This window comes from Sceloporus occidentalis, unplaced genomic scaffold, assembly GCF_023333645.1.
Source record: "Sceloporus occidentalis isolate IW3139 unplaced genomic scaffold, rSceOcc1.0.p SCAF_100, whole genome shotgun sequence".
Taxonomy (NCBI): domain Eukaryota; kingdom Metazoa; phylum Chordata; class Lepidosauria; order Squamata; family Phrynosomatidae; genus Sceloporus; species Sceloporus occidentalis.
This window is the reverse complement of record NW_028317080.1, coordinates 1,353,208-1,378,739: the sequence shown is the minus strand read 5'-3', so window position 1 is coordinate 1,378,739 and position 25,532 is coordinate 1,353,208. Positions and strand designations below refer to the sequence as shown.

At 40.1% G+C, this 25,532-nt stretch overlaps 1 protein-coding gene across 1 annotated transcript; it reads left to right on the top strand.

Moving 5' to 3' along the window:
* The first annotated feature begins 21,208 nt into the window (after positions 1-21,208).
* LOC149284041 (gap junction delta-2 protein-like) lies at positions 21,209-25,024 on the top strand. Its single transcript, XM_089497247.1, has 2 exons — positions 21,209-21,279; positions 24,181-25,024. The coding sequence occupies exons 1-2, from the start codon at positions 21,209-21,211 to the stop codon at positions 25,022-25,024; spliced, it is 915 nt and encodes a 304-aa protein (XP_089353373.1).
* Positions 25,025-25,532: the final 508 nt, after the last annotated feature.

Genomic DNA, 25,532 nt, shown 5'->3' with positions numbered 1-25,532 from the left:
TTTTTCCCAATAATCTAGGGCAAGACCAAGGTTTGGGTATTTACAGCAGACTAAATGGGGGCGAATTGCTCTTATCTACCAAATTCTATATTTCTATGTAACCTTCATCATACAACTGGCTGGCCTTCTGTTCTGTTTGCAGCAAAGTATTTAAGCTAATGCATATGAATTAAGAGGATATTACAATTGCCCCTTGATATGATGCTCTGTGAAGGTCTTTTGTGAGCTGCTGATTCACATCTGCCATGTTACCAGTGACCCATTGTTGCATTCAGAACTGTACAAACATTTTTCTCTGTCGAAAAAGTCCATGTACTCTACGTGTAGGGGCCAGAAATGGGGACAGAGAAAACCAAATGTTGAATCCAACATGAAAAAGAGAATCATTAGCTTGTTTGACAGATATACGTTAAAGTGAAATAATAATAGATTTGTATCTGTAACTTGATACATAAATGAAAGAGTTAGGATACCTTGGAAGAATAGGGACAGGTTGGCAATTGGCAATCTTGGCTACTGACAGAGGTAGGAATGCAATTAATTCACATAGCGAGTTGTTACATGAACCCGCGGTAAACGCTACAAGGAAGAGCTCCAGGAAATTTAAGGATATGAGAAGTGCAAGCCTGGACTGGTAAGCCTGGACTGGTCATCTAGCACACTGGGAAAACGTCTAGTGGGCTGCTGGCCAACATCACCACATATTCATTCAATCTGCTGCTCCAGCGGCTGCACTAAATCATCAGACAGCAGCCATTGCCAGTCTAGCCCTGATGTGAGGGGTGAAAAGTGAGAGGCGATAGATGTGATGGAGTGAGGTGTGAGGGGAGTGATACAGTAAGTATCTGTAATTGTGTGTTAGTGTGAGAGTGACTGTGTGTGCTAGCGCATATGTTAGCTTCCAGGGTGACGGGCAAAGAGCCGGGGAGGCCACTGTCCTTTACCTGCTCCTCTTGGCCAGAAAATGCCAGTCAACTCGTGATTAAGATATCTGTATTTTAAAATAAAAAAGGTTTTGCTTTAAATGCCATAAAAATGGATTACCAGTGTCAATGCCATCATGAAAACCCTAACCAACTGAATATCTACACGTTACATATCAGTCATATTGAATACAAATATTATAGCTTAGTTGTCAGATTTCTCAATTTAGTCAAAACCATGTTATGTCCCAATAGACAATTTAGGCAATTCATTTACATGCATATGTTCAGTAAAAATTGTTTATACGAATAAAGATACTTTTTCTGGCACAATGGCTTGTTAAGTGACACTGACAATTTGGAGCAGGAGATAAATTTCTACTAGGTATAAAATGAAATAAGAAAGCAGAAAACTCCCCCTTGCTCATCGACTCAAAGGGAAAGTTGTGGATTCTCGGCAGTTGAGGAGTTAATCCAGATGTGCCATTCTCTCCACGAAGGAACCTAGAAGTAGAGCGAGACCTATCTGGGTCATGATGGAATTAACCTAGTCCTGCAGATTAGGAGATGTACAGCTTGCAACTGACAACACAGAGAGATGGCAGAAATACAGTGGTAGAAGTTGCTCCTAGCCCCAGCGCTGCGAGGAACCATATAAAACGAGAAGTAAAATGGTTAGCAAGACAGCACATGGAAACAGCAAACAACTGGTCCCAAGTGCATACCACCCAAGTATCCCTGTTTAAAAGAGGCAGTCCCTTTTTTAAATCCATAGCTATGCCCCTTCCCTCCCGGATGCCCTTCTTTTCTAGGAGCTTAGAATATTTCGTGCAGATACTATCTTGGTAAATTAAACCACACTACCCTTCTACGTAATGCCCTTACTTAAGTGCATAAATATGTATTCATTGTTTACAAAGTCAACTAAAAATGTCCCTTTTAGGGCAATTGATATGTTGGGAGGTATCCAAGTGCTCCCTTGGCATAAACATAGTAAAGTGAGAATCAGGGCGGATTTGACATAACAGGGCTGCACTGGCACTTTAAGGCCAGTGGCCGCCTAATGACATTATCTTTTTATGTTCACATAGTGTGCACCCGGGAATATCCAGCCGGTGGCCAAACACCGCTGTAGCAGCAGATCGCGCGCACAGGGAGCAATGAAGGACAGTGAATGTGCAAGTTGTTTTTTGTGTGTTAGCATGAGAGGGCATGCAATCTCAGTTGAGTCTCATCATTTGAATTAACCCCTAACGTGTTCACTAGACTTTTTAGTGAATACACTCCATTGACTTGGATAGAGATATGTTATTTTAATCCAATCATATATTTTCACTTCCATACCAATATTTGACACAAATATAAATTATATCAGTTCTATATAATGTAACTATATGAGCTGATACATATTATTAACTGCAAAAGCAAGTTCATTCAACCCAGATATAAACAGACAGAAAAAACAAGCATTAACAGCCATATAACTACTCACAAGGCTGTCTCTGCCACATTGGCTTTAATGAGCTTCTGCCGTGGCAATGATATGCTTTAATGTCAATTCCTTTGATCTTAAAAAAAATCACAATGGTTAGGAGATTAATCACAACGTATGCACGTTAAATGTGTAGGTGTGTTACAGCTGGGGGTTGGTGAGGTAGTTTAATATAAATTGATCAAATTTTCAAAATTAAATATGGGGACATTTTTAATGTCTTACTTTTACAGGCAAAAAGACAATTTATACACCTGTATTCCATGAAATAAAAACTTATTGTATCAGGCAACAAACAGAAATACATTTGCTTTCAAATTACAACTTCATTATTCATAAGGGCGTTTCAGGGGACAGCTGTATACTCAATCAGAGAACTCTTTGCTGAAAACATAATAATAATAATAATAATAATAATAATAATAATAATAGCCACAGGGAATTGCCACATTCTTTCATTTTAAAAAAGTCACAAAAATTTTGAGCAAGTACATTTTTACAACCCTCTTACTGGAAGTCTTGGATGGAGGTATTTACAATCACAAAGTTAATTCTGCCATGGGTAGAAAGAATTGCAGCTGCTGCAGAACATACAACGGAAGCTCTATTTTTAAAGCACTGTGACTTTTTATGCCCCTCTATGACTGTTCTCTGCTCATCTTACTGGGCTGTATGTAACGTAACGAACAAGGGTTTGGACAGGTCGAAAATAACCCTGAAGGTTTCAATTTAAAGAAATATAGCATTTGATGGCAGCTAGAAAACATTTGGTCCATCTAGTCTGCACATTATTTTTGCTGTAAAAAAAATATTTGCTCTTTGCTTTTGGTTTATATTCAGAATAACCTTTCGCATGTTTGAATTGCCCCCCTGTATTAACCTCTACCAATTCTGTTAGAAGGTTGTGACACTTATCTACCACCCTTTTACTGTAAAACTTCTTTGTATCAGAGCAGGGGCAGAAGTAGAAGCTTACATTAGGATCATCAAAGCTGTAAATTAACATTCTATGTAAAAAATACATTAATTCTGAAATTATATGTCAATCAATGTTATTTGGACCGGGCAATAGGATGATCAAGTCCTTGCTCACCAGACGGGAAAATAAAATAAATGTCACTTCTGTGAAAGACGTCAGTGTTGTTTTTTTGTCTGCTGCTGGGGTTTTTGGAGATGAACCTTGTTTTGTGTAGATGCCCAAGCAACAGCTGATGGCTGCAGAAGTCTGCTAATGCTGTCAGCGTGCTTCTCGGCTAATCTGCTAAACTCGCGTGCTGACAGAGTGATCTTCTCTCATTATTGAGTATTCCTGCAGTGGAGGGGATCTGGTTAGGATCTTCTGTAACAGCCTTGCTCACTGCAGAAGAAGGTGCCACTCGCATTGAGGACGTAGCTTATAACCTCGAAGAGTTGAGTCTTTAAAGGTTTCTATCATATCTCCACTCTCTCTTTTTTCCTCCAAGCTAAACACATTTAGGTTCAATGACTGAAGTACCCTCGATATCTGGGGCAAGGCCCCCCACCCAATTTCCAATAATGACAGACACCAGAACTTGGGAGCCACCCACCAAATGCTAGATGCTTGATAAGTTACCAACCCGGTTGTGACAGCATAAATACCCCCACCTAAACACAATAAACAGGAAGGGCCCTGTGTCACAACCCCTTAAATAACTAAACCCCAAACCCCACCTTCACCGTACCAAAATTGGCACCGAGGGCTAGCGCTACCTGGGATGCCAATCAGGGCCCCGTCTGGCCCCCGTGGGCATCAGTCCTATTATAATAGTACAGAGCATTTCACTCCAAACGATTTGCACTGCTATCTCTTCTTCATTATGTCCAAATCTCTAGTTTGATTATTACTTGATTATTACTAGTCATTACTGTGTGCTTTAGCTGTGTCACTAGGATGTTCCTCGGTTTAGGACAAGCTGCATTTAGATAATTAAACACTCCAAACAATGGATATTAGTAAATGTTTGTTTGCAGGGAATTCATGGAGATTAAACCTTAAGATGTAATTCAATTAAGTGGTTCAGCAGACAAAACAAGGTCTGCTGTAAATCACATGGAAAGGCTGCGTAGAGTGGAAGGACACAGAGAAACAGCACAAGAGAAAAGCAAGGGGCGCTTATGATCTTCTGGGTCAGGTAGAAGGTCCACTGTCACTGTCGAATAATGACACCATGATGCATATTGGCAAAAGTTCTGAGTCTGAATTTATACAATTAAAAGAATCCGTAGTGTTAGGGATATTAATGAGACAATATTTTATCACACACGCAAAATAATCATATCGCCGAAAATTATAATTCAGATTAGATATATATTATCACGATAGTCAATCAAAAATATTATTTATTGTAAACACAATTTATAAAATATATATATGAGTCACACAGTGCATGATATAAAACACAAAATTCTTAAAACATGTCAAAAATGAATTAATTAATTTTAGGGTGAGTCTTTTTTTTTCAGGGTGCCTCCACCTCTTGATTGGAATTCTCCAATATAATTAGGACTTCTACTCATATTTACACCATTGTAATTTCTTTAATTTACCTCCGAGAGACGCTCTGGTCTAAAAAGTAACTTAAGATCATTACATATGCGTTTGGAATTCATCCATGGTCACCCTTATCTTTAGATGTTACCTCCTAGATAGTAAATCGGGTCTTTGTAGTCACCCATATCTCCAGACGTTGCCTCCTAGGTAGTAAATTAGGTTTTGGTGGTCTTACGACGTATCCCCCATTCCAATTTACATTCCTAAGGATATGTAGTGTCTACTCCTTAACTTTCTCATCGAAGATAACGCTAATTGGATCATATATACTGAAGCATCTATATACATGAATACTTCTTTGTTCTCAATTATAGAAGGAACAAAGACAGAAAGTAAAATAAAATGGCTTTGACTCCATTTTGTGTTCATGTAAAATACACCCATCATAAAATATCTGACAGTAGCTAACATTTTTCAAAGACTTGACAAACTCCACCATATTTTAATAAGGGGGCAGTTACCCCATTGATAGATGATATAGTATGATATAGTATCCACCGGTGTGCTGCAGCTACAAGGACTCATTGGGTTCATCAGAAGATAATAACTATAACATGACACAGATAATGGTGTTATTTGAGAAGGAGACAGGCCCAGACTAGTCAAATGCCCAGTAGACTGGTGGCCAGTAGGGCCCTAAACTGCCACTCAGGAGGCAGATCAGGTCCAGCAGCATGCAGCCACCTGCTGTGTGAGTATAAAAACGTAACTTGTGGCCTCCATACATGGGAATTTTAAGGCTTCGGCTACCCAGAGCCCACCCTTTATTAGATTCAGGTGGGGGTCCTGCTGGCATTGGTGGGTAGTCTCCCCCACACCCAAGAAAACATTGCTGCAGGGGAAGTGGGTGAGGAGTGGGGGTGCCGCAATGATGCTCCTGTGACCCAGAGTTTCCTCTTGCTGACCCGTTGACCTGAAGAGTAGTGCTTCCCAGTTATGGTGACCACGCATATCCAGCATTATCATTTAGAGGCCATTGGCCATAAAGTGGCTGGGTCATTTAGTCATCTGCAGTCCAGCTATGCATCGGTATGTCCTCCAGAATAGCAATATATTCCCAGGGGGAAGATCGTTTCCTTATTTCAATGATACTTTTTCAACAGGTAGGGCAAAGCAATTTTCCTTGTACTGAAGTATTCAGCTTGGAATATTGCGACCAAACAACTTTATTAAAAACAAACTGAATTTCTCTATTTCACAGCCTGGAAATAAGCATTCTAAATATAACTTTAGATGGTGCTTTATTTGTGTGAACATAGAATCACCACTGTTTCTGTACCAAAAGCCTTTTAATTAACACCCGATAAACACTCTGCTCTTTTATTCTAAAGGAGCCTTTCATCAAAGTGTGTGAAAGCCTGCTTGGGCCCCTGAGGATATCATAGGAACAGCTTCCATTCTGTATTCTGTTACAGGAGAGAATGCAGAATAGCCATGCTGCTTCAAGTACTGATATTAAATTTCCATACCACCTTCAGACATCATAGATCCACAAAAGATGAATGGAAATGATCACTAAAGATGGGGGAGCAGGGCACATGCAGAGGAGCATTCCCTACAGATTCATCTGACAGTTGGGTTAAGACATCTTTGCAACATCTACCCATCAGGGACATCTATGCAACATCTACCCATCAGGAACATCTATGCAACATCTACCCATCAGGGACATCTATGCAACATCTACCCATCAGGGACATCTATGCAACATCTACCCATCAGGAACATCTATGCAACATCTACCCATCAGGGACATCTATGCAACATCTACCCATCAGGGACATCTATGCAACATCTACCCATCAGGGACATCTATGCAACATCTACCCATCATGGACATCTATGCAACATCTACCCATCAGGGACATCTATGCAACATCTACCCATCAGGGACATCTATGCAACATCTACCCTTCAGGAACATCTATGCAACATCTACCCATCATGGACATCTATGCAACATCTACCCATCATGGACATCTATGCAACATCTACCTATCAGGGACATCTATGCAACATCTACCCATCAGGGACATCTATGCAACATCTACCCATCATGGACATCTATTCAACATCTACCCATCATGGACATCTATGCAACATCTACCCATCAGGGACATCTATGCAACATCTACCCATCAGGGACATCTATGCAACATCTACCCATCAGGGACATCTATGCAACATCTACCCATCATGGACAGTAAGCAGGCAGACAATGCAGTAATAAATCTGTAACAGACACAGGGTTATTAAACATAAGGTAATATAGGCAATTTCCTAGAGCCCCTGGCAAATTGGGAAACCCTATCACGAGGAACAGAGCATTGCATATACTCTGTGAATCAAGTTTTGACTGGCCATCTAGCACACCAGGCTCCAATGGCAGATTGGTGCTACGCGTGGCCAATGGCTGGATATGCTCGGCAGCACGCTACGTGAACAGAAAAAAGAAGCAAGAGGCATACCCAGCTGAAGCTATCAGGGTGTCACCAGACTTAAGTTACCAGGGCCACCTGACCATAGCAAGTCTGGCCCTGCAGTGACTCACTATGATATATATGAGGTGTGTGGGTGTATGGATGCTCATACAATTAGCATGCTGACACATTCAATACACACTAAATGTTCTTTTTGCATCACCTAATCAATCTTCAGCTTCATCGATAATTCTGTTAAGATTCATGGTCTCCATTAATCATTACACAGTATTGCTGTGCAAGTCCTAATACTGGAGGGATCGATTTAACGAGCAAATGATGCCTCTTCAAGACTTCAAGGTGGTGCATAGTCTTTAGACGTTTAAGGGATGATAACATGGTCTTTAAATAAAAGTTGTGATAAATTCTGGGCCGCAGTTACCCTGTTTCGAGTAATGTTTTTTCCAGTCAAATAAATGCCGGTATTACCCAGTGACGTATTCTGGCCTGAGCCAGCTAGGCCTAGGACTAGGGTGGTAAGTCTAGGGGGGGCAGCTGTCTCCCCGCCATGGGAGGCAGATTGAGTTCTTGGGCGATCAGGCCCCCACCTAGTGTCCCAATGATCAATCAGCCAGTTACAAGGGAGACCTTTGATCTCCCTAACCAGCCGATTTATGTCACAGAGTGTTGGGATGTGACATCATCGAACGAACCGAATACCAAATAAACGAATACGGCAGCGGGTAAACATACATGAAGACGAAAAAGCACAAGACATTTTTGTCTTTGTTATTATCTCCTACCTAATTTCCCTGGTCCCTTCCAATTGCCTCTAGCCTACCCTCTTTACGCAGCATCGCAGCTGCTAACAGGAACGGGAATCTGTAGGAGCGCGCCAGGAGTTAAAGGTCCATATGAGCAACTCTATTGGTTGCCGGCAGGAGGCCCCTGCGACCAAAAGAGTCTCTTTTAACTCCTGGATCAGGGAGACCAATTGTCTCCCCAGGCCAAGTTGCTCCGAGCTGTACCTAGCAAAGCACAGGGCAAGGTACATCTCGGATCAAATTGGCCTGGGGAGACTAATGGCTTCAGCGGCATTACTTAAAGGTTGGTAAGAGCGACTCTATTGGTCGCCACCAGGTGGGTCCTCTGGCATCAACCAATGAAAAGCAGCTGCCCTTCATTAGTTGATGGCAGAGGAGCCCCCTGCCGGCGACCAATAGAGTCGCTCTTACGGACTTTTAAAATCCTGGCGTCAAAGCTGTTGCGTATTTTTACCGTATTAACCCCTCTTAAAAAAAAAACGAACATGAAGAACGTACACGAATATTCACCCAAAAAGAACACGAGAACAAGCGAATTTGTGTAATACGAAGATTTTTAACACGAAGACGAACACGAAGACTTGGTCGGTGCCAAGTCTAAGGATTTTAAAAAAGAGTAACCCTTCTAAACGTCTGGTTGAAGCTCAATAGCCAACAAAAGGAATATGTAAGTCTCAAGACCTTAATGTAAAGCTATTTATTAAATATATTTAATATACTTATATATTATTCTACTCCTGAGCTTGGTAGTCCTTCTGGAGGTGCACAAAACGATACATTTGGAGTGTTTGCAACACAATGTGAGCAAATCAAATTCAAAAGGCCTGTAAACATTACTACACGATATTTTCGTTTGTTTATTTTTTGGGTTACATTATACATTTGAAACCTTTGAAAAAATTATTATTTAAAGGCTGTCTACGTTATATAGTTATTTATTATCAGAAATAAAATTCTGCTATTCATACTGAAGCGCACAGTATCACTAGTACTATATTAAAACAAGTTCTCTCAAGAGAACAGAGGCATTTACTGAGCCAACGCTGGAGCTGACTGGCGGTAAGTACACCACATGCAGACAATTTCAAGGGACCTCTCAGCTATCATATGCATTTAAGTGCGCATGAATACTAAAGTGCCACTCTTCAAAAGAGTTAAATGAAATAAGGAGCCTACCAGCATCCAACGAACAATGGAGTCAAAACCACAGCAAATAGCCAGAAAGTCTGCTAGCTCAGTAGAACCGGATCTAGGCTATTCCACAGAACCCAAGTAAAGGACATGGGGACAAACCTTTCCTTATAACAGATCGATGATTTCCTTCCGCACCCGGATCTACTGTCTCAGCAGTGTTGTCTCTCAAAATTCAGGAGGTCCCATATAACTCCATCTACTGCTGATGTAGCAGGAGGTACAATGAACACAGAAATTCTAAAGACACCAGAATGTTAATGGGTTAATCTTTTTAACCCACTGGCTGCCACAAAAAGCAGCGGTGTAATAGAATTTCTTATTCTTGCTGCTGGAAACACTTATTCCGCCCACATTCTGTGACAATTCCCCAGGATAAATCATTAAGATTTGCGACTTAAAGATTTAATGCATATAAACAGCAGGGTTCACGACCACACAATACATAAGAATGATGGATTTAATCTTTTTTTTATGAATTATAGATGGTTGGGGAGTTGAGGGATGCTTAAACAGAAGAGTATTTTGGCTCCCTACTGTAACCATACAAAGCCCGAGTCATTAAAGTGACCTTGCAGTGTCAGCAAAAACAAGTCAAGCAGGTTGTGTGTGTGTGAATTTTTCATCATGTTGTCTGTCGCATCAGTACAGCCTCAGAAATTGCCAGTTCCAAGGGGCTAGCACTTTTTTTTTTTTACATGCTGAATCAGGCCCTAGACTGGCCATCAGTGGACCACTGGCCATCGGCCCGATCTGCGGCTTCAATGGCTGGATTTGCCTGGAGGCATGCTACTTAAGTATATGAATTTACCATGCGGCTACGCATATCCAGCCTTCGGCCGCAGCTACATCATCAGGGGCCCGCTGGAATTAAGGTGCCAGGGCCACCTCATGAGTGCCCGGAATGACAGATCAGTACCCAGATCCCACAAAGGTATTTGTCAGTCACCATGATCATTTTGCCACCAATACAGTGTTTAACTCTGTGATGTACCATGAATATATATGAACTATATGGAAACCAGGAGAAGGCTACCTGGAGCTCTCCCTCTTCTAAGGGGTGTCTGGGGGACTAGGACTAGTCTTCCACCAGGAAAAACGAACAAGGGATGTCTCAGATAGCGTTAAAAAGTTTAGAAGGGAACTTGGGTGTGGATAAACTCTACTCCCCTACACCAGAGAAAGAGGAGACTGAGAAAAGCAACGCTACACCTGGAGACTTCAGGTCCAACCCAAAGAGTTCCCAGGTATGGTAGTATGTTCAGTGTACAGTAGATGTATACAAGCAGTCCTAATGAAAACGAACCAAAAGAGCCCCTTACAGAAGAGAAGGATAGCTGCAGCTTCTAGATCATGTGTTTTACTTTACTTTTTTTGATTTTAAAGACTTTAATATGCATTCTCCTTCAATGGAGAAGTCAGAGATATTAAATTATCCTTTTAATGAAAAATAACGACTCTTTGGTAAACTCTCTAGTTTTAGTTTATTTACCCCAATCCATGTATGATTTCATATTTTCTTGTGGTCTCCTTTGTCCCATTGCACTAATGAGATATATACTTGCTCTTTAGTTCTGTGTATATAATTTCCTAATAAAGAAATTGTACTCCTGGGCAAGCAATTGTTGACACTGCTTTATCAGCAGCTTCCGTGACTTAGTCATTCACTCTCCCCGTTGGCAACGTACAGGATGCTTGAATAATGACCCTGTGGTATATTTCGACCAGATGCTCTCCTATGGTGCTGATCTGTCAAAAGGTATTAATTAAAGGTGATGTCCCTCTTGCATTGTGCTGAAATCAACACTTTTGTAATTGAATGCAATCCTAGAAACCTCATCCCAAGTACATCCTTATGAATGAACTGTTCCCAGAAATTTGGCCTCATTCATACATTTTTTTTTTTTCTTCGGGAGCACTTATTTGTCACATGACACAAAAGGTGTGTTTGTTGCTATGTGTTTTATTATTATTATTTATTGTTTTATATAGCGCCATCAAATTCCGTAGCGCTGTACAATGTTTTTATGTGAGTAAACCTCACACACAAACATATCTACTGCGATTGTTTATTTACTGAGTATACTAAGAAAGAACAGCACATTAAATCAAAAAATACCAGTTAACATCAGAACAAGAGCGATTTCCTGCATCCAGGAAACTATGCACAGTCTGACAGAAACAAGAGACTTTGATGATGTGGGGAGGTAGACTAAGAGTGGATTGACATTATGTCAATAAGCCCCTTAAACTCATAATTAGGGGAACACACCTTTTCTTTGAGATGCAATCTTAACTTTGGCCACTAGGGGGATATATGTTATGCTTTGCAGCTAGATTCTTTTTGTGCTCCTTCTATGCGCTTTCCCAGCAGGCTTGTTTAGTAAATTTTATTTGTTCAAGACAACCAGTTTAGTGAAGTGTCCTAATGTGTATTTATGCCCTGTACTGCTGAGATTTGTATTGCCTTACCTCACACTTAAAGTTTCCAGCTTGCCCATTTTGTTACTTGAAAAAAGGGCAATTTTATACCAGTGTCGTCATATATATAATCAGCAGTTATGTCAAATACACTCAACTGAGCGATATTGATTTTAATCTTAATGTATATGTAAATTAGCACGTCTCATCTTAACATCTCAGACGTTTAAATCGGATTTACTAAAGTCTGGTAAGGTGTGTTAAGCTCTCATGGGAGTTAATTATCTTTAGGTTTATACTGAGTGCTAAGTTGTTACAGATATTTTTCCACACGTGCAACTTGAACATAGCTATGTTGAATTTGATGTCAGATACATCTAATCTGGCCATTTTTTCTGATGTACAGACTCAAACTTTTCCTTTGATTAATCTCTGTGTATATTTAAATGTTTCTATCACCTCTATCACTCTTCTCTCCTCCAAGCTATACATATTGAGATCCCTTATGTTATTTGCAATAATGCTTGATCCGCAAAGCTTGCACTTTTTTTTGGCAGCCCTTCTCTAAACTCTCCCCAGAATGTCAAGATGCTTCTGGAGATGGGCTCTCCAGAATGGTACACTATACTCTAGGTGAGATCTGTAAAGTGACAGAACCATCTCTTTCCTTCTACTAATGCCTCCAGGTATACATTCTAGGATCCTGTTTGCTGACACTTTTTCTGTCACTTTGTTGCATTGCCTGCTATCAAGCGAGGAAAGTATGACAAAGCGTTTGGGCCATGATTGTCCATTCTTATCAGGATTGTCTAAGAAAAGCATAAATTACTTTGTATTACATTTTTATGGAGCACCAACAGATTCCTTAGTACTATTACAAGAAGATGGATGAACATTAACAATAACATTAAAATTGATAATATGTATATTAGCCAAGAACATCGATGCACACAGTGGTACAGAAGAAGAAGGCCCTGCTTAGGCAAGCTTATAGGAGGTTGTTGGGAGATGAGCTAGAAGGTGAGAGTTACGACCTACCTGCATGGAGGCCGTGACACTTTGATGCCCACAATTACTGAAAGAACTTCTCATAGTAGGAAAAACAGGGAAATATGTGGTCAGAAGCCAGAGGATCAAGTAAATTTGGTCAGTAACTAAAGGGACTGAAGATATTGGAGCATTGTTAGGACTAGCCAGGGTTAGTACTTGGAGGGTCAAGTAACCATAGGGACTGAGAAGATTGGTTAAGACAAGCTGAGGTCAGTAGTTGGAGGGTCTAATTAGCCAAGGGCTGGAACCAGGCAGGTAAGGTCAGGAACAGGTAACGAACTGGGAGTGGTGGCCATTGAGCAAGATACTGAGTAAGGTTGGAAAGTCTTTAAGACAGGGAGAATGCCGGACTCATTAATCTGCCATCTTTGTTTACCTCATTGCACAGCCTGATTAAATGAATGATTGCTGACAGCTCTCTGCATTTTTATTGTGTACACCCCGACAGCAAAGAACGATTTAGTATCAATGAATACGGAGCTAAAAAGCATCTCTGTGGGTCTCAGAGACCGGTGCAGTCAGAGGGGTTCAACCTGCTGTAAGTCATTTAATTAGCAAGGTTCTTGTGCACATCGTACATGGTTTACGAGAACGTCGCTGTTCTGTTATTGCTATGTCACTAAATCAATTTGATTTGAACAAAAAAGCCAAGTTAGGTGGATGTATGCCATCCATCATAGATACCACGAGGAAACCGTTGGCTCACCACCTACAGGATACCTGTCTGCCACTGAGTCAAGACAGCAACCTGAGAGCCACCACCCGAAGCAGCAGGACTAACGCTCACCGTAACGGATGACCCAAAAGCTGCTGCCGTAGGACCTGACAAACGGTGGACTGACAAGGACCGGGTGAGCAGGTAAATATTCTGTTTAACAGTGAGAGACTCTGAGTGAGGATGACTGAATGCAGAAAAAGTAATGTGGGGAAGTCAGTTGAACCACATACTGGTTCCAGCACCAGGATGACATCATATGTCAGTGCTCAGCAGACAACAGTGGTACACACTGTAAATGTGTGGATGCAGTTTGCAGATATTACATTTATAGATGTGAACAACATTGGTCTCACTATTTGATATCAATGAAGGGGGTCTCCAGGTGTGTTAATAATTTGGAACTAAAAAAAACCCCAAACATTCTTTTTCGTAGTACATAGTACCAATTAGATTAAAGAGTATATTCTCTCGGATGTCTGGGGTCTGTTGGAAAAAGCTCGGAGGAGAGAAAAGGGATAATGATGATAGAAACATTTAAATACATACAGGGATAAAAGATGGGTTCTTATCTGATGTCAAATTCTCAATTTCTATGTTTAAGTTGCACATGTGGAAAAATGTTGGGTAATAGAAGAAACCACTGCCCACCACTTTACTAGAAATAAGCACCAGATGAAGAACAATGGGGGAAAGAAGACCGGTCTGGCTAAGGTGATCAGAATCGATTTGAGTGATGAAAGGCAGTAAAGAAGATGGCAATACCTAATAGGTAGTTGATGAGAATAAATTACTACTTTAGAAGTGTCTTGTGTTATTAAAAGACAAACCTAGAGATATGTGCTGGTGATGGTTGTAGGATAGATAAACTTAGGTGTAAATACATATTGCTGTGCAGTGCACAAGCTAAAAACATGAACTAAATTCCATCTGCTGCTGAAAAAATGTAGCACGGTGATGACCCTAATTAGAAGTTTGTAAAGCTTAATAAAGGTTATATAGCGCAGGTGGAATATGATCTCCATGAAGCTGCTACGCAACAAATTACAGCAGCCATAAATTGGTTGCTTTACATAACACCAGGTCTTCTGTACCCAAGACAACCGCTATCGTTAGCTACAATAATGAACTGCAAGGTAGATAATGTAACATAGAATAACAATTCTGGACTCGAGAAACCTAATTTGCCATTGATATGTAAAAATAGCTCTGGTAATATATTTTACCCAGCACACTTTTGAATAAACAGCACAGACCACGGGGTCCATAAACACGAACTGGCCCAAAGTTTATTATTATTATTATCTTTTATTTATATAGCACCAACAAATTACGCAGCGCTGCGTACAACACTTATGTTTTTCCTTTATTGTTATTTTTTTAAGGTCCCAGCAATTTATGGTTAATTAATCTGTTTTATGCTTTTTTTTTTTTACAACTCTTATCAACTCTCCTGCAAATATCAATAGAAAACCCCTGCTTGAATATATGCAACTACATAATATTTATCTTTCTATTTCAAAATGAATTCAACAAGGTCTGGTAGCTGAAGAATGTATTTGATGACAAAGATTAATATTTTGGCACCCCTATATCAACAGTTTATTTTGTAATTCAATAATTCTGGCTGATATGGCATTAATATTTGAAGGCTGATCTTAGATTGAAAGGCAGTGCCTTTAAAATCCCAGATAATGCCTTGTGTACTGCGCACGTGGCATGGGAATAAATCTTAGTAATTCTGCTAGTCACATCAATAATATTAATTTATATTTATTGAAAATATGATTCCCTACATTGCGTAGAGATGATGCAGTACCTTCGCCTTGATAGGATGTTGACGTATGGAACTGTCTATTATAAAGAAGGGCTTTGCGTTAATTAGATGAAGGTGAAGCACAGGTATTCCTGGTCTGCCGTGCCTGAGAGTAAAGATGTGAACCGAGACAGCAGAAGAAGAAGATACTCAAATAACTCCTGGATATAGAGGATTTGCCTCCAGCTGGACATTTTCATGACACGCCATCTCTCATCAAAAGCTTTCTACTGAGTGGATTTGAAAGGTCCAGGGTGAGCAAAACCCTTCAGTGGATAACACAAACCACAGACAATAGATAGAGTCACAGCTGTGTACATGAGTGTATATAAATAATATATTTAGTCATTTACAATATATATATATATATTTATATATATATATTTATATATATATTTATATATGAAAAAGTACTTTACCCTGTGTGATTTTCTGTGTTGTTGTACATTTGTGGCAGTTAAAGTTATTAGATCTTTACTAAAAAAGAAAGTGATAAAAAAGATACAAAGGAAAATGTGAAGAAACAATACAGCAAATTAAAGAAATGTATGCAACACCTAATGCTCACAATGTCAGCGGAAATGGCCACAATGACAGAGGCACTGCCCACAGCTTCAGCAGGACCACTCGCTGCATCATCAGGACCACTCGCTGCGTCATCAGGACCACCTACCCCTAAGCTTCAAGGGTAGGGTTCCGGTAGATGGAGCCAGAAAGTTCCCATTTCCTCCTGGTTGTCAGTGGCCATGATAGGTCCAGGGGGCGGAAGTCCCTCTGCTGCCAAACCTAGTTTTCAGGCCTCCTGATCAGTCTCCATGGACCGCCATTAAAGATGCATGTGCCTTTAAGACACACAGCCAGCTTGCGGGTCTCGCACCAGTGTGTTCCAGAATTCCAAATAGCAGTTTCCCACAACAGATTCACTTTAAGAACATACTATATAGAACTGAGTGGAAAATTATTATACTTTTCAAAGACGTTTTCTCTCTGTTATGTCTATATTTCATAAAATCTTAGACAAACCATATGAGGCATACCAAAAGCAATAAATTCAAATATCTCAGGTAATGTATACGTTAAAAATGGTCTTCACATTTATGATGTTCTATATTGGGGTTGCCATGGAGATGATATTAGCAGAGATCTGAGGTCAATAGGCAGTAGATAAGGCAATAACACAAAACCATGAGGCACTGCCATGCAAAGTTCTTTATTTTGAGGAATATTTCAAATGGTAACTGCACTACAATAACCTTATGTAAATGTACGCCAAACTAGCGGAAGAAAAAAGAGCAAAAAAGAAATGATAGAAGAGAGGAGAAAGGAGAACAAGAGGAGGCAGAACAAGAAAGTGTGAGAAATGGAAGCAACAAATTTCATTCCTGAAATGAAAATGGACCTGATTTTTGTCCAAAACATACGGACAGGAAATAGAATTTGTTTAAAAACTAATAGGTCAAAAACGGACAGAAAAATAGTTTTTGACCCATTTGCACATGTCTAGTAAATGGGTGGTATTGTGATGTTAAATTGTACACAATAAAAATAGATGCATCATAACAAACAAAGGGGTACTCAGGATATCTAGGGTGGTCATAAATCAGATCTGCCTTCCCATTTTTACCAAGTATCATCTGATTGCCAGAAGGGAATCTTTTCAAAAGAGAGTATTAACTCCTCCATATCATGAAGTAAAAGGACCCCTCTAAGAGCAGCAGTACTCAACCTGGATTCCAGTAGAACTGGTTTCAAAAGACCAGAAACCGACGGCCCCAAAAAGGGTTCGGTACAAGCACTATGGTACCGTCACATTCCACATATGTGTAAAATATAAAACTATGGTATTGGCTTTTAGACAAAGGCGTTTTCAAAATGGATGAATTGTTCATATCTGCTGTCAATAAAAATGTTGCTTGTTACTAAGAAGGAAATGGAGACTCAGTCAAAAAAGCCTAATTTTAAACAGTTGACTTCTCCATGAACTGCAGTGTATTTGCCCAAATTGTGATTGTGCTCTTTCCTCCCGCCTTCTCCCCCTTATGTGACCCTGTTAGAAAACAATATTGTCTCATTAGAAAGCAGCACTTATGTAGGCCAGGCTGGATAAACCTCCCCTAATCCTCCAGGCCCATGAATGAAATGTAGACGGAATCAGATCACTTTCTCAACAGCATTACCAAGCCACTTCTGTTCCTCTCCCAGCTGCTAAGCTTACTCTGGATAGTGTTTTTAAGCCAAAGGTGACATTGGGAATTGCATGTGAGGGACAGGACGCGGCTTCCATGATGCACTGGGCTACGCTGGCCATCACACCCTTGGGTATATTATAACTTTCTCCTATACCAAGTGTACTATGATCTAATAGGATCATAGTATGGGGAATAATTTTATATAGAGCTTTTTTACACAAAGGAACTGAACAAATGCCTAAGTGTCTGGATAGAATCAGTGTCTGCATCTTTATTATGAATACAGAATCAATAGAGAATGAGAGAAAAGAGATGTTGGGCTCAAAGCATAATGAATATGGAGAAATTGTGCCCAAAGAGCTTATAATAATGCTACACTATGGAAATCAAGACCATAAAACAATGTAAAATGGCCCCTGGCTCTTTAAGCCCAGTGGTCCATTAGCCACCTGCTGGAGACATACCATTGTAGATTACACTGTAACATCTCCCTGTGTCCAGCAGGCTGAGGTGTGCTACATTATTCATGGTGGGTGAGAGCGTTTATGGGCCACCAACCCATTGGACACCAACCCAAAGGACGAGTTGCAGTAACTATTTATGCCCGCGTTGAGGACTTCACATTAAGCTACTGATCTTTGATGTTTCGGGCAAGGAATAATGGACAGGATATGATATCACAATTATATGGGATTACCTACTAAAACAACATCAAACATTATGAACAAGCAGAGTGCAACCAGACTGGGATAATGTCTGGGATCAGTCTTTGTGTTGTGTGACGTAAGGATAATGTGACAGGAAAGCTTTCTTTTTAGATAGCACTGACTAATTGTAAAAAGTGTAATGTAAAAAGACATTTTTTATTAAGCTCCAGAACAGTCAGAGGGAATTCAGAATTTGTGAGATTCTAAGGGGTATTGATTTAAATATCAAACAACATAGTCGCTTTACTATTCTTACTTACTATTCTACACTGCTGTGATCATTTGCTACCAGTATGTTATATTTAGTATTCCTGGTTGAACACAGGTGACTCAGTCAAGTGTATCTTGACCAGTATAAGAGCCAGCAGAAGTGCCGGCACTTCCTCCGGGGCTTCTATGGTGGAGCACCGGAAGGTCATGTGATGCCGGCGCTCTGTAATAGAAGCCCCAGAGGAAGTACCGGCTGGAAGCAGCGGAGGTTGGTTGCTGAAGAGGAGGATCCAGGTCCCCTGCAGGGCTGCGGGGTTCTCGATCTTAGTCTTGTAGTCAGACCTCTGATTTAAATAGGGTACATGGAGGTAGTGGTGGTGTAGAAGTGTGTGCAGTGGTCCAACAGCAACCCTAGTAGCTAAGTCACAGAAGAAGGTTTGACGAGCAGCTTCAATTAAGAAACTATTAAGGAACAGCAGTGATAGACAAGTACTGAACCACATATCTGAGATGCTGAAAAAATATTGTTTAAGCCAAATATTTACCTATGTTACATAAAATTAGAAAGCATCAAATAACTAAGAATATACATCTGAAAATAAGATGGACCACAGAAGGACAGTGAGACTAAGACGATTCATAAAGAAATTGAAAAGAATCACATACAGCCGAGTAGTCCAAATATGCACACACAGTCCAAGATTATACGTATCATAAGATCCATGAAGGATTTTAAGGTCAATTCTGGATACCTTGTATGAAGAATAAGAATGTTTCCAACAGTGGTACAAGTGCAACTGAGTAGAAAGCTAGAATCACAAAGATCAAAGCAAACTACAGATATCGCTGCAGGCAGGTCCTGGTCTAGGATTGTAATAAAGTTTCATTACTATAACAACTAAAACAAGTATTATTCTATTGATGTTAATACATAAAAAAATTCACTTTTCTAATATTTTTTTCTATTCAAGTCTATCATCTCTGGAACAAATATGGAAATGTCCCTTTTAGTGTTCTCAAGGTATTCAAGATAAACCTCTCTTATGGCCAGCCGTGTTGTTTAGGTGCTTCTATAGTTAGTATATTCACATATACTGTTTATACAAATCATTGTGTGTAACAGGGTTGTATATATTTCTGCTATGTGAGTCGAGGAAATGTATTGAAAATGCACACAAAAGTATCTCCATCCTATTATGATGGCACCTAATAGTGACAGTGGACAGTTTAGCCACCAGATGGGTCTGCAGGACACATTGTAGTCATTCTAACAACTCTTTGTTATACCTTCCACACAAGTTATAACAAAGAGCAGACGGTGTTTGCTTTGACCCAGGACAAAATAGCATATCGGCATGAAGAAGACTATTTAGAATATATAAAGAATATTTGAATAGAAGTTGAACTTAAATATTCGAATATAATGGAAGACATATAGAATATTTTTTTAGCTGATAAAACCAAGGCAGTGAACAGATTTCCTTCCAAAAATCTGTCAGTATAGTAACATAGTAACATAGTTCATAAGGTTGAAAAAAGACCAAAGTCCATCAAGTTCAACCTATATACATATTGTGTCCCTACTGTGTTGGTGCATTAATATGGTTTCAGGAATTGCTTCAATGGTAAAAACAATCCAATGACCAGGGATAGTTCTAGACCAAATTGCACCCCAGGCAAGAATAGTCACTGGTCCCGTTCAACATGGGAGCACAGCTTGTAGGCCACAAATAAGTTAGTCACCAACGTCACAAGACACCACTGAGGACCCTCCTCCTGAACCCTCATTCCTAGGAAAATAGAGAGTCAAGCTCTTTACTCAGAATTTGCCTCTTTATTCTAGGGCTGTCCTGCTGAAGCCAGGATCAATAGCAAGCCTAGGCCCAGTGCTCTTCCTTGTTTAGGCCCTTCGGGAAGATGTATGGGATACCTGGTACTAAGACACAGAGCGTAGGTACATAAAAGTTGGGCAGTCCCGTTTTATTCTGAAAACCCCAGAAAAAAATTAGAATCATGAATCATCAGAAAAGCAAGGTTTATAACAAAAGTATGTGAGGTTTGCTTACTGAATGACCTCCCCACATGAAATGCTCAGGTCATTGCAAACATTTGGCGGTACAGTTACTCCTCAAAACTACCAAATATATTGTGGGTGTTAAATCGCAAATTAGTCAAATGTCAAAAAGGTATCAAAGATGCATATTCATGAATGGGTTAACAAAGGATTTTCACCTGCCTCTCCTCTCATACACACTTCCATTCTATATATATATAATCCAGAAGCACACTTTACATCAGCTCTCTGTCTGCTTCGCTTGTTTTAGGATTTACAGTCTGTGGAGCAGATTAAAGAAAATCACTGGATCACAAAATGAATCTGTTATCTCTGCATTACACTCCCTTCCTCCTCTCCCTTCTCTTTTTTTCTCTGCTATAATAACATTTAACAGAATCCCACTGGCTGTCTCTGGCTCCTATCCAGGGACCTGTCTGTGTGACGCAAGCAGAGACTACTTAAAGGGAGATTACAGGCAGTAAGACAGTGCAAGCAGCCTTCCCGAGCGGGGACAACTCTGATCACCACACAGATTAAGCTGAGCACAGGTCACCTCCACCCGGTGGCTTCCCCAGGAAAAGGAGAAAAGCCTCCCGCAGAACAAGGTCTCCGATGTACAGCGATGGGAGAATGGACCATCCTAGAAAGACTTTTGGAGGCAGCTGTGCAACAGCACAGTACTATGATAGGAAGGTAAGCAAAGCTACGAAACTCTTGGACCTTGTAAAAGAGAACATCCATCGGGGTCCTGCCCATCACACTAGTCAGAACCCCCATGCAAAAACAGGATTACATTCACAAAGACACCACCACTGCGTTGCTTTACACACCACCTATCCATAAGGATAACAACATTGTGTCTTGCTGGTTATTTTATTTTAGTACCAGTTAGTACAGAAAGAGTTAATTAAACTTACTCTTTTTAGAACAAAGCCGAAGAAAGGGACCTGAACTAACCCCTGTTTGCACATCTGTGTCTACGAATTAGTAGTAGTTTGCAGGCTGAGGGTAAAATTGACGGATTCTACTCCATCACACGCTCCGTGGGATGTAAGATTGATGGTCATGTGCCGGGCAATGGTTTGCATCAGTGAGCTTTTATAGGGAAAGTTAATAGGCTTTGTAATACACATGCAACATTTTGATCCATGTATCTTGATCCATACATGCAGAACCCTTATGTCAATAAGCTCGACTGGATAACGGACTACATGCCATGCACAATGCATTGCTTAGATAGTTCTAGCTTCTTATTACATAGACCACTAAGTATCTTATCTCTCTCCCTCTTTCTCTTTCGTGCTTTAAAAGTGTAAATTTCTATCACTGCCTAAATCTGCATTGACCTAAAAATGAATGAATTTCTAGTTCAAACACTCCCTTCCCTGTCACAGCTAATTATAATACACATTTCACACAAAGCATTGTGGCTATGCCGGTGGTATGGAATTACCTTTCTGTGCGGCAGGTCTTTACGGGGGAACATATGCAGGGAGGATTCTTCATGCTGCACTGGGTCCTTTCGGTGCAGAGAAAATTGTGTGCACCAGCAAATAATGGAACATATGTATATACCATTAATGAAAGAAAATAAAAACGACAGGGTTTTATGAGTTAATTCAAAGATACCTTTAATTGACTTATTCTGGCTGCAGAATAAATTAACACACACATGCACACCAAAACATATTCAATTTTGACTGTCTTCCAACATGTCTCATTTCTCACATGTTGATATCCATCATTGTACAGCATGTGGTCATTTATCTTATGCTAGTGTTTCTGCACCAGTAAATAAAAAACATGCATCTCATTTCCATGCCATATGGTATAATATTACCAATTACAAATAAGCTGCATATAAAAGTTAGATACATACCAATTCTTATAATTTTACTTACAAAGCACAAGGGATGATAGGGGATTCTTAATAATCTTAAGAATAATTCTTAAGAAAGAATAACATAAAGCAATTGAAGCTACAGATCCACACCCTGTAACTGCAGAGAAGCTTGCAGGGCTACATTATAGGGCTAGCTTCATAAGCATGTGGATGCCTATAAATGTTTAAGAAAAAACGCCAGGAGAGTAATAATGTGTCCCATATGCAAAACATAAACAAGCAATGATGGCCAAGAACGACGCTCAACATCTTGGACAATGAATATGGTGCTTTTTTAGAAACAAGGCTTTCACGCTTATCTGTAGAAAAATAATCGTGACAGACTGTTCTTATTGTAGAAGATTGACGCAAGTAACAATGGACAGCTATCCACATTTGGCCAATCTAGGGTGTGGAAATCACAACGCTTTATATCAAGTTGCCCTTAGACATCTAATTATTGTTACCTTCTGAAGCCCCTCCACCACTCATAGAGGGGTCTGATCACTAAAAGTAGAGTGAACAGGAGAGTTTGTGGGAGAATTGTGTTTCAGCTTCGACTTAACTCGACATTATGAAGGACCACCCCCAGGGAGCATCTACTGCTGGGGTAGCTTGGCTGCCCTGTATAGTCAAACCAGTGAAGTCTCTTTACACATTATATTATGCATTAGAATAGTGAGAAAGTTAAAACAACAACAACCCTTGACAACTCTCCCGTGAAAACACCCCAGAGTATATTAAATAAGGAAAAAGTCCAAACCAATCCTCGCCCCTTGCTGCGGGGCTCAAGTGAAGCCAATCTGGGCTTCCAGGCAGAAGCAGCTTCAGCACTGGACAGCTCCTCTCATATATCAACGTCAAAGGACAACCTTCTTTACAAGGGTGTTTTGAAGAGAGAGAAAAAAAAAAAACCCACAGCCAATTATCTTGACAACTGTGTACATCTTTGATCCACTTCCCTGAGGTGCAGAGTCGTCATTGATCTTCATATTGATCCTTTTATTCCCAGATTGGTCCACGATGCAACACTTGACTCCTGTTCTGCTATTTATCTATTATGTTATGTCATATTTTTCTCTCTTGGTAGCTATTAACAACTAAGAAATGTGGAATTATTTAGAAAATCTACAGACATGGAATATTTTAGCACCCAGCTTTGTTTAGGAACCAGGAAGGGATATATGTATCAATATAAAATGGAACAGGAAAGGTAGCCATTGTCTACTTCTCCCTGGCATTGCATTAAATGTCAGAAGAGCATGTTTGGAATTGACCTTATATAGAAAGGTTTTGTATCTAATCATATCTCTATAGACACATGCATTAAGATAAATATCTTGCAGTATTTTTTTATTTAGAGTTTGCATATTTTTTTTAAAAGTCAGAAATGTCTTATTCCCCTTCTCTCTCCAATATGCACATGGAATGGCAATTTGTTCCAAGTTGGGTTGTGATTAATAATCACAAACTGTTTTCATTATGTGTTATGCAGAGTTGACACTTTTTATGGCATATTACATGGAGTATAATGCCATAACATGGCCATCCTATTTATATGGGATGCTTATTTGGGAGAAAAAAAAATATTTTGGGTACTGATAAGGTGGTATATATGGTAACATTACCAATGAAACAATAAAAGTAGAAGTGTTCCTACCAATATGTATTCCGATCCACAATTCGAATCTAACATATGCCTTTCTTTTTAGGATTCTGCTGACTGTGGTGGTCATCTTCAGAATCCTCATTGTCGCTATTGTAGGGGAGACTGTTTATGATGATGAACAGACCATGTTTGTTTGCAACACTCTACAACCCGGATGCAACCAAGCGTGCTATGACAGAGCTTTCCCAATTTCCCACATAAGATACTGGGTGTTTCAAATCATTTTGGTATGCACACCGAGCCTCTGCTTCATTACCTATTCTGTCCACCAGTCTGCCAAGCAGAAAGAGAGGAGATACTCCACAGTCTTTCTTACTCTGGACAGGGAACAGGACAACGTAAAACGAGAGGACAGCAAAAAGATCAAGAATACCCTGGTTAATGGTGTTCTGCAAAACACAGAGAACTCTACCAAAGAGGCAGAGCCTGACTGCTTGGAAATTAAGGAAATCCCAAATCCCTCCATTAGAACCACCAAATCCAAAATGAGGCGCCAAGAAGGCATCTCAAGGTTCTACATTATCCAGGTAGTCTTCAGAAATGCTCTGGAAATTGGCTTTCTTGTGGGACAATATTTCTTGTACGGTTTTAATGTCTCCTCCATTTATGAGTGTGACAGGTATCCTTGCATCAAAGAGGTGGAGTGCTATGTTTCCAGGCCTACAGAGAAGACAGTGTTCCTGGTTTTTATGTTCGCGGTCAGTGGCCTATGCGTTGTGCTCAATCTGGCCGAGTTGAACCATTTGGGTTGGAGGAAAATTAAAACAGCAGTCAGGGGCGTACAAGCCAAGAGGAAATCCATCTATGAGATCAGGAATAAGGACTTACCCAGGATGGGGGTACCAAATTTTGGAAGGACTCAATCCAGTGACTCAGCTTATGTTTGAGGAACCTCTAAATAAAGCAGCTGAGAACTGGTTCCTTGGAGCACGAGGAGATGAAGGATCTTATCAAATTAATGGAATGCCGTTGGACTTGATTGCCATTTCACTGCAGGAATGTGCTGGCCAATCAGTAGCAGCTACCACTAATTTAACTGGTGAAAATATCTGGCGCCATAGCGATAATTCATGTTTGTGAATATTACATTTGATACAAGATCCTTTTGTACGGCAGATTACTTTCTTACAGCGCCTCCTTGATTCTTCGGAGCTACCAATGTTCAGGTTAGATCACTACACACAGATATGCCAGCTCAAACAAAATGGAACTATCTATCCATTTTAACTTCAGGATTATGCCCATTTTGGACAAAACGGGCTGAATTGTGGAGAGGGAATAGCAGCCCTCGCACAGATTGCAATGGAAAATAATGAGATAAAAACAGCAATATATTGGCCCAGATCCATTAACTGAAATAAATGCATCACTGTTATTCGGTTTCTTGTAAGACAT

What these genes read in the sequence shown, in the direction of transcription:
- LOC149284041 (XM_089497247.1), top strand. Translation starts at nt 21,209, where the DNA reads ATGGGAGAATGGACCATCCTAGAAAGACTTTTGGAGGCAGCTGTGCAA. An exon ending in CACAGTACTATGATAGGAAG is followed by an intron (nt 21,280 to 24,180) that starts GTAAGCAAAGCT and finishes CTTTCTTTTTAG; the next exon opens with GATTCTGCTGACTGTGGTGG.